This window comes from Triticum urartu, chromosome 7 (assembly GCF_003073215.2).
Source record: "Triticum urartu cultivar G1812 chromosome 7, Tu2.1, whole genome shotgun sequence".
In the NCBI taxonomy this organism is placed as follows: domain Eukaryota; kingdom Viridiplantae; phylum Streptophyta; class Magnoliopsida; order Poales; family Poaceae; genus Triticum; species Triticum urartu.
In genome coordinates this window covers 681,704,820-681,720,371 of record NC_053028.1, presented here as the reverse complement: position 1 = coordinate 681,720,371, position 15,552 = coordinate 681,704,820, and the positions used below count along the sequence as shown (strand labels likewise).

At 43.6% G+C, this 15,552-nt stretch overlaps 2 protein-coding genes across 2 annotated transcripts in view; one reads left to right on the top strand and one right to left on the bottom strand.

Annotated features, from left to right (window-relative positions):
- LOC125525257 overlaps nt 1-1,726 on the bottom strand; it is a 94,924-nt gene extending 93,198 nt beyond the window's left edge. Inside the window, exons 1-3 of the mRNA XM_048690258.1 lie at nt 1,588-1,726; nt 1,276-1,478; nt 1,011-1,114 (exon numbers count right to left, since the gene is read on the bottom strand). Of these exons, the coding sequence (XP_048546215.1) occupies nt 1,011-1,028 (18 nt within the window). The 5' untranslated portion in view covers nt 1,029-1,114; nt 1,276-1,478; nt 1,588-1,726. The remainder of the gene's footprint in view (nt 1-1,010; nt 1,115-1,275; nt 1,479-1,587) is intronic.
- An 8,600-nt stretch (nt 1,727-10,326) lies between these two features.
- Nucleotides 10,327-11,835, top strand: LOC125522367 (50S ribosomal protein L35, chloroplastic). The gene is made up of 3 exons (XM_048687427.1): nt 10,327-10,641; nt 10,747-10,863; nt 11,605-11,835. Exons 1-3 carry the CDS (start codon nt 10,414-10,416, stop codon nt 11,680-11,682), a joined length of 423 nt encoding a protein of 140 aa, XP_048543384.1. The 5' UTR covers nt 10,327-10,413; the 3' UTR covers nt 11,683-11,835.
- Nucleotides 11,836-15,552: the final 3,717 nt, after the last annotated feature.

Sequence of the window (15,552 nt, the reverse complement as noted above, 5' to 3'; positions counted from 1 at the left end):
AGCGTGAGAGAGAGGGGATTTTTCGGGAAAGAATTTACTGCTGATTAATATTATACATCAACAAATTTAGTCTGTTATGCTAATTAATATCAAGTGGTTCAAAATTTAATGTACGCATCTTTATCGTCTTTGATCAAGTGCATGAGTACATTGGGCCACAAAAGGCTTTGGATTCTTCGGAGCTATCTGTATTTGTTTTTCAGTTTTCTTCTATTAGTGTCAATATTGACTTAAACCAAAAATGGCCTGCAGTTTGCTAACCACCTTTTTCCACGGGTTGCAAGAGGTGAATTAGTTTGCTAACCAACATTGACTTAAACAAACCCAGATAATTAACGCCCCAGAGGTTCATTTGTTTTGTGATGGTCACTAGATTGAACTTGAAATGACGACACCAATGAACAAGCAGAAAATAATAAAATTTGGTCAAGACCCTTTTGCATATGTAACAAGATATTTAAGTATCGACCGTGATATTTAGGTATACACGATTCATTTATTGTCATATAACCGAGACTAACATAAAAATAAAATAAAATGTTAATGAAATTTTGTAGGTGCGTATAAAATATCTACATGTGCATACAGAATTTGTTTCACAAATTTATGGGACTGGCACGGGCTAGCAAGAATGTTCTTGACAAGTCTGGGAGTCGGAGTATACCAGGGAAAGAAACAAGTTTGGTGTTTTGGCTCCTAGCTCCATAGAATCCGGGTATTTTTTTAAAAAGGTTGAAAAGAATATTTAGGAGTACACATGGACATTAATCCGGGTTTCTGGTGACATCAAACTATTTATACATCGCATGCACGATTATAGGTTGATGTATGAAAACGCATGGGACATGAAAATCTCAGCAGAACTAGATGAAAGGAAACGATTAATTAGTAAGTTCTATGGAGGTAGGAGCCAAAACACCAGAACTAGATGAAAGAAAACGATGAAAATCTCAGCAGAACTAGATGGAAGAAAACGATGAAAGAAAACATAAATTACACAAGAGTATTACCCATGTGGGAGGAGTCATGATGAAATTCTCTATCAAGATCAAGAAACAAAAGCACCTGCAGATGAACCAATCTAACCCATGGGGTGAAGTTCTGTAACCACTGCCTGCATGCACAGCAGCAACAACATGTTACAATAGATCTTCACCATTGTTAGTTAACTAGTAATACCCCGTGCAATTTTAGCTAGAATAGGGTACAAGGACAAGGTTGAAGTCTCAAACAGAGCTAACAAAATGTCACTATTTTTCAGTAGCATGTGCATACCTTGACAGTAGACAGGAGGAGCAGCTTGAGAAACAGAGACTCGATTTGAACTGTTTGACGTGCCGTGACTTCAGATGAGAGAGATATGCAGGAGGATAGATATGTTTTGCTCTGTCAGCATTCTTTCTTTAACTTAAGAAGGCAGAGTTACTTGCGTGCTCTGAATCTAACCCATCGGATGAAGTTTTGTCACCACCGCATGCCTGTATGCATAGAAAAGATAACATGTTAGGAGTACGTTTCTGCTCCACCATTGTTAATTATAGCAAAAAAGAAAAAGGCACATGAACATTGTTAACAGTATGCTCGTACCTCGGGGACAGATTAAGAGCAGCTTGAGTCGTGTCCAATCAGCTTCTGAAACTGCTAGATATGCAGGAAGGTCGGTATGGTTTGCCCTCTCAGTGAAGCTGAAGGTAGCCTTGTCAGTTTGGCAATTGGCATGGGAACCAGCCCGTCCTTCTCTACACTAAAGAAGGCACAATTCCTTGCGTGTTCTCTGCATACTGGATGGGTCTCTTTCTTTTCACCAAAGCATGTAGTGATGATGATGTCTGGCAGTGTACGCTAGAATTCTCTACAGATGTACTACTAAGCAGTAAAGAAGCAGCAGCAGCAGCAAAGTAAAAACACACGCACAAGCACACGGCTTTGCTCAAAGCAGATTCAGAAGCAGGTCCCGTTGATATTTAACAGGCCCATTTTTGGCTTTGCTCAAAGCAAACATGTTGGAAAAAGCAGAATTCGTTGATTTCTACATGCTCCGACCTAGATCATTGCCTGTTTTATTGAACTAAACAACATGCATATTGAAGCTCTGACAACTATCCACGAATACATATTTGGATGCAGAATGACAAGGCAGCGGATCATTGGCAATGTGCCTCAGGGGCTTTTGAGCTTTAAAGTTTCCAGCATCTACAGACTTCTATCAGTGCAAACTTATGTCTTGCCAGTGCTCAAATAGATATGCAAAACATGCTGCCAATTGAAGCATAAAATCTTTTTCTCGCTCTTGGTTCATAACAGATTAAACGCTAGAGCCATGCTTCGGAGGAAGAATTTTTTCATTGAGTATTACTGCTGTGTTATATGTGGCATGCAGACTCTTGAAACCAGAGAGCACCTTTCTTTTCCCACTGTCTTTTTGCAAGGCCTTGCAAGGCTTTGCTGTGTTATATGTGGCATGCAAACTCTTGAAACCAGAGAGCAGCTTATTCTGGTATTGCAGAAGTCAATCAACTCAAGCAGTTTCTCAAGGTTCCCTTTAACTTAGAAATCATCATCCTGGCATCTTGGGCTATCTGGCTTACCAGGAGTGACTACATCTTCAATCCTCCTAGTGTCTACAAATGCAGGCAAAGATTTAAGGAAGAGATTCTTTGGATCAAGCACAGGGCCACAAGGAAAGATTATGCCAGCTTTGAAGATTGGGCTAACAACTTCAGATACTGTGGTCTGACAACCTCCTGTACTTGTTGTATTTATTTTTGTTATTTCTTCCCTTTCTTGTTTTATTTTCTTCTTCTTTGTATTTGATACTCTGTACCATTTATTTAAAAATCAATAAAATAGGAAGCAGAGCCCTGCTGTTTCCCTCAAAAAAAAAAAAACCAATGAAGCGGATGCGAAGGTTAGTAGAAACCTGCAATGCCTCTTCTGTCAGAGTATACTAGTATACCATTGCTAATAAGGATGCACTGCAGTGTACATTTCTCCACAGAGAACGAGTAAATGAGATCAAAGATCTACAAACTGAGATCACAAATAACCAAAATGATGAGCAGCTGCACTGCAATGCAGCATTATCTTGCCTTTTACGTTTCAAGAAAATAAATGATGACCAGAAGCTACGAACCACAATAATAATCAGTAAAAGCAATACAAACCACACCAAATCAATCGCTTTAAAATTTCTGTGAGATTATTCAGAAATTCAACTGTTGCCACACATTAGTATATATGTATATCACAAAAATGATGACATGCATTGCACGTTTAAATGTCATAAGACAAAACACAAAATGAGACAGACATGGTCAACTCTTGAACGCAGAGAACCCAGTCTTAGCATCAACGCACAAAGGGATCAGTTAGATCCAAGTCACGAACATGGCAGATATCTCCTATATCCCGCAGACATCTATCAGTCGTAAAGTGAAACCGAGAACCTGTTGAAGCCTTGTTTTCCAGCTGTAGCAACCTCTGCTGTTTTGCAATAAATTCCTCGTCAATGGTTTCAACCTTAATTGTCATTGAATCTAGTTCTCTCTCGTTCAGCACAAAGAACGTAGCGAAGTTAACTTCAGACACAATGCCCCGATAAGTTTCCAATACTATAGTCTTTAAATGGATATCAAGACATCCAATAAGATTTTGATGTTTACGGCGCCAAAAATTATTTGGTCTTGAACCTGATACACGGATTGACTAAAAAGGAAGATGGATGGAAAATAAACCCACCTCAGCTCAGAACAAAAATGTATATGAAAAGAAATGCGGAAAGGTGTGACAACACCCGGGTGTCCCGGCACCCTATATCGCAAATCTGACTTGGCATGCATAGCAATGTTTAAATATCCTTGAGACTGATACGACAATATCACAAATTCATCAATTCCAATGCAGTCGACAAACATCATCTAAAAAAAATTCAGTCCATAAACTGGAAATCTATTCCCTTGGTACTATAGGATGTTCATTCCACAAATCCCACAAAGAAGTCGATCGACAGCAGGTCCGATACAAGCCGATGCACTGAACCAGCTGCTTCTGTGTTCAGAACTTCAGATAAACACATGCGCGAACCGAAACCAGACAGCCAAAAAAGGATTTGTAGATGCACGGAGGCACACAGAGCTGCTGCTTAGTCAATCACTCCAAGTGATATTGAACTTGCGAAAAATTTATTCAGATTGAGAAAAATTTATGATCCAATGATATTCATTCGTCTTATGTGCAATTGGATTGTTGATTGGTCGATTTTGAAGGAAAGACTACTGCAGCTGGGAGCAAAACTAATCGAGCTGGTAGCAAGTGAGATTTACAGGGCGACGCAGGGGTGGAGACTGGGAGTTCGGCGGCTGGAGGGCTAACCAGCGAAAGAAGAAAACAGGTCTTCCTCTCTCTGTTTGTTCGGCTTGTAATCTTGAACTTGCGGGAGAATAACTATCTGGCAAATGATGTATGCGATGCATCCCCTTTTGTAATCCCATGCGGCGGAGGGCAGACCTTAGTTCTTAGCGTAGCTTTGTTGCGCCTGTGATGGAACCTGATGGAACTCCTTCATGTTGCTCACTTTTGGTTTCATTAATGAAATCAGAGGGAAACCTCTTTCATTCAAAAAAATAAAATCACTCCAAGTTCATACTCTTGAGGCTGCAAGCAGGCACGCACATGGCAAGCCACTCTTTTCCACACACATCATCGGCGCGAGCATGCAAGAATCATGCCACTTCGATCTTATTTGAAAGCCACAAAGATCACAAGCATAACAGACCCACCGCAAGCTCACACCTGACACAACAACACGCAGTAGCAGTAGGAGTCGATCGACGACTGACGCCAACTGTTGAGATCAAGCAACCCGGGAAGCACACAACAAACCGAACACTTGCAGCAGGTAGCAGGACCTGCAGGAGCCAGCGTCCATTTGATCTCCCATGTACCGATGGAAGAACCGACCGCATCAGTGAAGTGCAGCGCATGGATCACCTAGGCATCGTGAGTGGCAGCAGGGAGTAACAAATTAAAGCTGACTTCGAGTATGACCTCAAAAGTTTAGCACTAACAAAATGGATCTGTTACATGTATCATGTATGTATGAGAGAGTACCATATGTTTGAAAATTTGGACACAAAGTGGCGCCATATTTTTGAAAATTTCAGTTATGATGTTCATTCAGCCTGACAAGGCACTGGATGCCAAGATTAGCAGACAGATTGCAGGGCAAAGAGATGACAACCTGCAATTCTCTGCTATCCAATTCCAAACATACCATATGCTAATACGGATGCACTGCAGTGTACATTTCATCACAGAGAACGAGTATATATAGTCACACAATACTCCACTTTATCTCGAGTGAGGAAATCAATCTGTACATCTGAGCCATACACACAGCTCAACAAACTGACATCACAAATAACCTAAACGACGGTCAGAAGCTACATGCAGTAATAACATTCGGATTCTTCAGAAATTGTACAGTCGCTGTCGCATATTATATCAGATAACTTAACGACATACGTACATAGCATGTTTAATTGTTGTCAAAAGGTTCCACGATGATACTACATACTACAAACACTGAGAATATTACAGTTCGTCAATGCAATTCAAGAAACTGAAAGCCATTTGTTTTGTATTATTACAAGCTGTTTTTTAAAAGCATAACAGACACACTCACACAGCCAGCTGATGCACGCAAGCACACAACCAAGCAGGGCAGGCACACTCTCAAACCACACCACGCAGCCTTGTAGATGCAAGGAAGCACACACAACTAAGAGGCACCCTCAATCACAAGCCAAACTTCTGCACACATTAAAGGTGAGAGCCACCACAAGCTCGCACCTGACACAACAAACACACGGTAGCAGTGAGAGGCCATTGATCGACGACCAACACTAGCTGAGATTTTCCTTCCATGATTAAGAAACTAGCTAGCAACCCAGGCAAGCTAACCACAGAAGCACACAACAAACCAAACAAATGCAGCAGGCAGCAGGGCAGAGCTAGCTCGTCCATCTGAGATCTCCCATGTAACGAGCGATGAACCAACCACATCAGTGAAGTGCAGCGCAACTGCGCAAGGATCACCTAGGCAATGTAAGAAACAAATTAAGGGTAAGTAACAAACTAAAACTGATTGACTCTGACTATGATCTCAAAAAATATAACACAACAAAAAATGGATTTGTTACATGGAGGGGTGAATACCTGAGGACGGAGACCCTGGGTAGTTTCTTCTTGTAGTAGCGTGAGTGCAGCGGCGTCTCGAAGTGGCCAGGGGCCACCTCCCCGTCCCACTCCAGCGCATCCCAGACGTCTTTCTCGATCTCAACGGATGGCTTCTTCATGCCTCTGCTACGGGCACACACCACCCGCAGCCGGCGCATGCCCCAGCATCCTCTGATCTTGATGGTCTTGAGCTCCGGTGCCACCATCTTGAACTCAGATATCTGCTGCAGCACTGGCAGGTCATGCAGGTGGATGGTGGTCAGCCTTGGGAATGCTACAACTTGGATGGTGGCCAGCCTTGGGTACCATTTCTCGTCTAGCACGAATATGTGCCTGAGGTCTCCGCAGTGGATGATGTGGAGGGTCTCCAAACTTGGGAAGGAGTCGACCCACACAGGGAGCACGAATTGGAGCCTGGGGCAAGAGCGCAACTGTAAGTGTTGCAGTTTTCTGAACGAACCATCATTGAATCTGCGGTAACCTTTACTGCATATCCAGCGGGTTGTTAGGAGATCTGACACCCAGAAGGTCTCCAGATCCTTAAATAGATCTGATCCCCTCTAGAAGACTTCACCCAACTTGGGGCATCTCTCCATGCGGCACTGCCTGAGGAACTCCCAGTGTACCCCAGGCAAACCAGCACTAGTTGAGACATCGTGGACATGCAGGGATTCGGCAAAAAAATTCATCATATCATATAGTCCACTCTCAAAGGAGTGGCTCCCTTCAGCAATCTCAATATGCCGATCCAAGTTGTTAGTCAGAGGCTTAGGGAAGGCCAGCATCGGAGCATCACCGGCCATGCTTTGGACATCACTATACCGGTCTGCTTGAACAAGCTGCGATAGGCTGACTTTATCTCCATACATGTCAATCTTCTTCTCCTTGTATGCCACTTCGGATTCAATCGTTCCATTATACACAGCTGAGGTGGCATGGATATTAAAATAAACGTCCTTAATAATTGCATAATGACTATATAATGGATGCCACAACGACCAAAGAAGCCTGGCATCCACAACAGTGGCATGCACCTCCAAACGAAAGGATTTTTTGGGGTCAGTGCATGGCCGTGGATGGCCAGTTCCAGCTCGTGTGTCTATGCACAACAAATTCAAATGGAAGCTATCTTTAGAGCTCCAAATTATTGCCCGAAGGTGCTCACATCCTAGCAGAAATAGTTGCTTCAGCATTGGGACTTCTAATACCATAGTATTGAAATCAAGTGTCTTGATTGCGGTTCCAGAGAGGTCAAGCTCAACGAGGTTGGGCAACCCACGCATGAACATATTCTCCAATTGTGAGAAACTTTCGAGGGAAATCTTAGAGATACTGGCACCTTCCTTAGTTGCTGGGATCGAAGGACGTTCTTGTTTTAGAGGTAGCTCGACAGTAGGCGCACGAATGAAAGCTGGCCCATATCCATCAAGGCTGAAGCACTTCAGCAAGCGAGGTAGCCCATCAGGGATAGCAACATTTTTAAGCTCATTGCAACCATCCAGAATAAGCACTTGAAGGCTACTTGCTTTAGATAGGCTGTTTGGTAGAATTTTCATTTCACTGTTGCCAGACAGGTCAAGTATTTCCAGCTTTGCCTTGTCCATGAAGGACCTGCTTGGTTCTGTTGAAATATCCGGTCCACGACTAGGCTTGATTACCCGAAGCCTTTTAAGGTTTGGTAGCTGACCTTGTAAGTGAGTTGTGTATTGCCAACACCAGACACCCTCTATGCTTAGCGTCATGAGGTTATCCATGAGATCCATCTTTTCCGGCCATAAGATTTCATTCCATTCAGTGTAATGTAGGTCCAACACCCACAAACTATGAAGACAAACCCACTCAGTATGATCCTCTCCTTCCCCTGTTTTGTCATCTGTACAGTGGCATAGTCCAAGGAATCTTAGGTTATGGCAGTTTAGGAAAGGAGGTGATGCAAAACTGAAGGCACACCAACAGAGAGTCAGTACACCAAGGTTGCTGGAATGTTGAAACAAACCATTTGGTAATGCTGCTGGCTGATCAGATATTTGAAACTCCAAGAAGAATGATGATGTCTCTTCTGGTAAACTTTTGATACCCAGTATTTCACTATCCCTTGATGTGATTGAAATCCAACAGTATGGTCCTTCTTTATACACATCATCTTCTTTAACTATGAGAAAAGGAAGCTTGAAATGTTTCTTGAACTCTATAAGCACATTATCATCAAACTCCCATCTTATTTCTCGGTGCAATGCATCACCTATCTCCGTTGTTATGTCTTTTGGCAGTATCCCATCACATATCCAATAACTCGAAGCAAGACCATCCCAACCAGAATTGGTCTTGCAAAAACCACATTGCAGAAAGAGTTTGTATAGACAACAATCGACAACCACCATTGGACTGAATCTCTCGGTGCATGGATTGCCAGCAACTATGATTTCAGCCTCTTTACGCAGCAGTGCATACAACTGTCCACTTAGTAGACGCTCCATCCTATCATATGCCAAAAGATGAGTGTACCTCAGTTTGTGTAGTAGTTCATGTTGGTCGTATTTTTTAATGGTCAACACCCTCCTTTTGTAGGTCCATATAATCACATTGTCACCAAAACTTGTAACCAAAGGAACACCACAGTTGAATAGGTCAACAATCTCATTGTCACCACCATTATGAAAAATGAACACAAATCTGTTGTATTTCAGAATATGATCGATTGCTCTTGATACACTTCCTATCTCATTCCTAGAGCTTTCATCAACTCCCTGAAAATCATCCTCTTCATCCTGTTTATCCAGAACAGCCATTATTGAGCTTTCAAGCTCTAGTTCCTCTGCGATTGCCCTCTGTAATCCTCTTCTATTTTTCCAGTCTGAACAATCTATGTGAATTATCTTATCAAAGCATAGTTCTGGAGTGGTTCTCCTATATGGGAGCACTTCTGCTATGGATCTAAGGACAGCAGACGCCCCCAGTCCATCCCAACCATGTAAATAGATGACCCTTTTATCTCCCATCCTCCGAAGAATTTGGAATATGTTCTCTCTGCTACCATCAACATTTCTGTTAAGGTAACCCTGGATTAAAACCCGTAATCAGGTTAGACGATATTTGCTAGAAGCATCACTAATTCACGTGAACGCAAAATCTGGATACACATGCATAAAAAACAGGTGCATCAGTAAATTATACACGACTCAGTACTTGGTCATATGGTTAATTTATTGTCATGTCACTGACAGACTAGCATGTTTCTTTCCCTTGTGTATATACTCAACTCCCAGCCTAATCAAGAGCATTGTAGCTAGCCACATAAGTAGTTGTATTTTTTGCATTTAATATTATATCCATCCTCCAGTTAGTGAGTTCGGACTATTTATGCATCACATGCCCAATTAAGGTAAAACGTTGATGTATAAAACAGACACACATGTGGAACCACGGAAATCTCAGCAGAATTAGATGAAGGAAAACGAGTAATTATTTCATGAACATAAATTGAACAAGAGTATTACCCTTGCAGCAGGAGAAGTCATGATGAAATTCACTATCAAGACCAAGAAAGAGAAGCAGTGGCTGATGAGTCAGTCTAACCCATCGGATGAAGTAGTGTCACCACCGCCTACATGCACAGCAACGACAACATGTTACATTTGAGCCTCAAACATAAGTATCAGTGTAGTCTGTACATCTGGTTCTGGAACGGACTTATCTTATATTGGCTAAAAGCCCTAAAACTACAGAATTTCAGCGAATTTCTTCAGAAATTCCGGGGGAGCTGGCTGATGCCTGATTGCCGGCGGTCCTCGGCGCCCCCTTCGTCTTCTCCCGCTCCGGGGTTGCCGGCGGTCCTGTATCCCGCCGCCAGCTTCCTCTTCTTCGAGCCGGAACCAGATCCGCCCGCCTCCGTCTCCATGGCCGGCCGCGGACGTGGCGAAGTTTTTTCTTTTTTGGTCAGCGTATCGATTACGATTCCGCGGCCCAGGCCCATGCTGTACGCGGCCTTTTTCGTTAGGCCAGCCCCATATGTGGGCCGCTTCGATGGCCCATGTGACGTGAACTTTTGTGAATTTCCCCGTACGCTATCCGCTCAGCTCGGCTCTCTCCTCTATCTAATCCCCTTCGGCTCACTGTGGCAAAGCAGAGGAAGAAGGCGCACTCCCCCAACAAGAGCCACGCGAGAGAGAGGAAGCCATGGCCATGTCGCTCTCCCTCGCGCGCCTGGCCCTCCCGCCGGTCCTCCAGGCCCTCCCCGGCAGGAGGCAGGCCCACTCCGCCCTCGCCTTCCCGGCCAACTCATTCTTCGGCGCGCCGCTGGCCGTGGCCGCCGCCGGCGCCGCCGCGCTCTCCCCGGCGGCCCCGCTCCCGCGCTCCCTCGCCGTCGTCGCCGCCGGGAAGGGGTACAAGATGAAGACGCACAAGGTTTCCTCCTCGCCTTCCTCTCTGGGCCGGTCATCATGGAATGCGTTTGTCGCCCTCGGCGTTTCTTGATTTCCTCTGCTCCGGTCTTTGTGTGCGCGCGTGCAGGCATCGGCGAAGCGGTTCAGGGTGACGGGCACCGGGAAGATCGTGCGGCGCTGCGCCGGGAAGCAGCATCTGCTCAGCAAGAAGAACGCCAAGCGCCGGAAGAGGCTCTCCAAGATGGTAACTACATGCTTCCTCTGCTCACTCTGCCACAGTTTCCTTCTTTGTTCAGCTAATGGTAGTTCAGTTACGAGAGCTAAATGTGAATTCAGTAGTGCCCAAACTGTCCACGGTCAGACGGTTTGGTTGGTGTCAACGTTCCGAATGCATTTCCAGGCTGTGCCCAAACTGCCGCGAATTCCTGTGCTTCCTTTGAGCTGTGACAACAATGTACATAGTGTAGCTGTGTAGGATGTTTGGCATTCAGAAGCTCCTGCTTGTTATCATTGTGACTAGTTCTCTGTAGGTAATTTCAACTCATTCCACAGTTTATGAACCATAACTGATGCTATATCAAGTCGATGCCGAGAAGGTGGCGTTTCTTTCATATGTATTATGCTATTACTGCAAACTGCTAAATGTTGAATAGGGAATTATGATATGCCATGCTTTCAGGAAAATTTTGTCATCTTTAATTTATATGCACTGCAGAAATCATTATTTGGCCCCTTGAGAACAGAGACATATGCCAACAGATTAGCAACCATGAGCTATGGTGTAGTAATAGAAGCACAAGTCGCTGGAAACTTAAGCCACTGGGATAGTAACAGTAATTTGCTCTGTGAAGTTCCATTTTGGTGTATCTTCTTTAGAAACTGTAGTACTATAACTCCATGACAGCTTCATTAGATCGGTGAAACTCGCCATTTTGTGTCGCGGCGCCAATTTGCTTGCCTCTGAGACTGCTCTCTTCCACTGCAGGTCCAAGTTAACAAGAGCGACTACAGCAACGTGATGGGTGCGCTGCCCTACCTCAAAGTGAACAAGAAAGCAGGCTGAGATCTACCGGGTCTGGTGAAATGACTGCCACTGAGTTTCTGTTCACCCACTTGTAATTTTGTGCATCTTTATCTGTATGCCTTTTTTTCTTAAATACATACCAATGCCAGACTTCACATTCCAAGCAATCATAAACAACTATTCATATGGGCAGTCCAGTGATGTTCCACAACACAGATGCACTCACTTGGTTGAGATGTGTGCATGGAGGACTCGATTCACTGACAGATGGTTGTGCCACGAGTATGACACCAGAAACAAGACACTTTCTTGAGGAACTTCAGGTTCTTTGAGTAGTCATTGCACACAAATCATCTCAGTTGTAACATTGGTCAGGGCTTCATACTGAGCCTACGAGTTGGATCTAGACATTGTTGCTTGCTTCATTGCACTCCATGATATTATGTTTGAATCTAGGTATACTACAAAGCCCCCATCTGACCGTTTGTCATCTGAACAACCTGCCCAATTGGCATAAGAAAAGCAGCTAACCAAGGAAGATGGAGACTTTCTGAATGTGACACCAAGGTCAACCGACCCTTTATGCATCTTCGGATCCAGTGAGCTAAAATAGGTGCATGAAAATAATGGCAAACTTTGTTATCCAAAGAAGCGAGATCCGACCTTGTAAGAATTAAGTACTCAAGTCCTCCAACAACACTTCTATACTTGCTGAAGTCTTGGGCATTCGAAGGTTCTCCTTCACGGGTAGAAAGTGGAGTTGGAATAGCTTGCGATTATTCATATTGACTCTTACGAGTAATTCAAGTGCATACTTTAGGTGAGAAGTTGCTCATCATCTCGCCTCCTTACCTCAACGCCCAAAAGAGTTGCAAATACCCCAAAACTTTAAGGACAAAGTTAGAATTGAGATCGTCTAGAAGTGTTGTGACAGCATACCATCACAAAAATTATAGTAGTGCCCATGCAAATATCCATTTCTGAGCCCAGGCTCATCTGCACCTGGTCAAGAAAAAGTTCACAAAAAATGCAAAACAATTCAATAAAAATCCTTTTTTTTGCATCGTAGATAATTTGGCGCGTGAGGTGCGCTCCAAAAGCTGACTTTGTACAACTCCGTAGGGCGCGCTACGGCAACTTTTCTAACTACGCTTGCTGCTTGCTGGTTTTTCCATCATCCAATCCACAACAAATCGAATGAAACCGCTTCGGATTTCTTTTGATGAAAACCCTTGTTCCGCTCTCGCTCGCCGCTACTAACGGGGTCTCGGTTGATTTTCCTTCCTTTAGCTACTCAGATGTTTCAGTTCGCTAAGTTTGAAAAGTCCAAAGAGCGCAGACTTTATTTGAATATATGAGTACCTCTCAGCAAAAAACATAAATTGAGTCAGAGCAGTACGTGAACAATAAATATTTTTACAGACCCCAAATTTGTCTTTTTTGTCGAGAGCTACTCAGATGTCCAAATGATCTAAAATTTGAAGCGTGCCTCACGCACCAAATTTTCTTTGATGCCAAAAAGAATTAGAATATTGTGAATTTTTCTAGTATTTGTTTTGAATTTTTTCTTCAATGCAGATGCAGATGAGACTGGGCACCGAATGGCTGCTCTCGTGACCATGCCCTTATCATTAAAGATAAATAGGGGCGTATTAAATTTTGAAGCAATAAAGCGAGTGCCTACATTTTTTTTGCTTGACCTAGAGTACCATGCTTGAGGGCCTCTTTCAGGCGATGAAGGGTTTGCCACGTTTTCAAACATAGTGTGATGTTTAGGTGTGTTCATTTTTTCTCCGGTGAAGAGTGGATTTTATTGTCTCAAAATAAAGTATCAAGAGTACACAAACACAACGAACACACATCCGGCCACTACATAACTAGCATGCACACAACCAATATTAACATACAAACACAAAGAGTCACGCCGGCAAAAACATAATCATACAAGAGTGAAGCTATTCCTAGGCGGAGGGAAAAACTCCAAAGCCATCAAAACAACGAGTACAACAATGACTATCTTTTTACATCACAAGGACAATACGAAAGCTTCTCTAGCGGCAACACCTTCAAGAAGGCAACGACAGTTAACCGCCGTCGGTTGCAGGATCCAATCATTGAAGGTCTGATCTTGGGTTTTCACCCTAAAGATTAAGTCTGGGAAAATTCGAACAATGCCTTAAAAAGGTAAAAACAAAAAACACTGCCATTATTAGGTATACCCAACTAGGGTCAGGCCTTGGGTTTTCACCTCGGAGCTCGAGACAGGTTACTCGAGAAGTACCACCAAATTGAAGTCATGTGTCACCTCGGAGGTCAGATCTTGTCGCCACCACTTTCCACGATCCGAGCGTCATGCGTAGTATGGGACGTGAGATGCCACACATGTGAGAGATCATACACGCACAAGAAGGCAGTCAAGAGTGGATCACCACCAAAAGCTCTAAATGATGAATGTCGCCATCGCACATGCGAAGAAGGTTGATGAGGGAGGAAGGTCACATGCACCTCCAAAATCCCAGTTTGGGACGTTCCAGCGGTCCCAACTATCCTCATGCTCCTTTGTTGTTGCCTGTAGCAGCATAATTGATCAGCAAAATATACTCGTCGTTCTCATAGGATCTCAAGGACCTTCGCGCCCATTGTAACAACCGCCTAACAGCGCACGGCCATAGTGCCATCCGCGCACTCGAGCAGAAGACCGCCTCATTAGGACGCAAAAGGCCGTTGCTATCGTCCGTGTGCCCGAAAATGGGATCGCGACCACCAACACCTTGCCACCTGGGAGAGTCGGCCCGACCTGAAATACCAATACCACTTCTGGAAGCCATAACCTCTCCCTCAAATCGTTCTACATAGATCACATCCCATCACTGATGGCTACTAGAGTAGAGACCTCCCCGCGGCCGCCTTCATTGACCAGTGTGGGCGCTTACCCCGACCATTGTTGTAGTTGTGAGAGGAAGGGAGGACGGGGAGGTAGAAGGCGGCTACTGTGGCGGTAGGGAGGAGGTGCAACAGCTGTTGGGAAGGAAGGAGGCCTGGTGGTTGTTTGAGATACACCTGCTCGCATGCAGAACTTCGCGAATTTGATGTATTCTGCACAACAAGCTAGTTGAACACCATCCTCTGGAGACAGCAAGGATTGACAATAACACATACTCTGTCTGATCTAAAAAGGAAGGATATTAGAACAGTTACATATATGTTTATGTTGCCCAACATGTGTTACAGATATATGATTGTAGTAACACAAATTGTATGACGGTACCTGGTGTTACAAATTCTTAGGGGAAAATCATATAATTTGATTAAGTGCTTAATAGACGTCATCATCATAACACATACGAACCGTAGAGGACACATAATTCAAGCGGCAACAAAAATGTCAGTCACAGGATTCGAACCAAGGAGAATCCAACAACACATGAGCTAACCATCAAGACAAATTAACATTGGTGTTAAATTGTCACGCTCCTTTCTTTACTATGCATTTAGCAGGGCAGTTGGGCTATGCAATTTTTTTATCTACTAATGGGTCAATGGCCTAAAAGCAAAGCCGACCAAGTAGTTTGGCCTGGCCCAGTGTGGGGCCTATAGCGCATCCCTCAACACCGCACGCGTGTTGAGCCAGCCCTGTGCGGAGCCGTGCGTCTTTTTTCATTTTTGTTTCCCTTTATTACCATTTCATTTTAAAAGGAATTCAAAATATGTTCAGGAAGCTTTGAACAATCATCGAAAATTCGAAAAAGGGAATTAAAAAAAAATTCATGAATATGAAAAAGGTTTTGTGAATTTTAAAAATGTTTGTTAATTCAAGTATTCCAGGAAAATTCACGAATTTGCAAATAGTGTTCGAAACTTGAAAAAATGTTTGTGGATTTAAGTAGATATCCCAAATAAAAAATGATC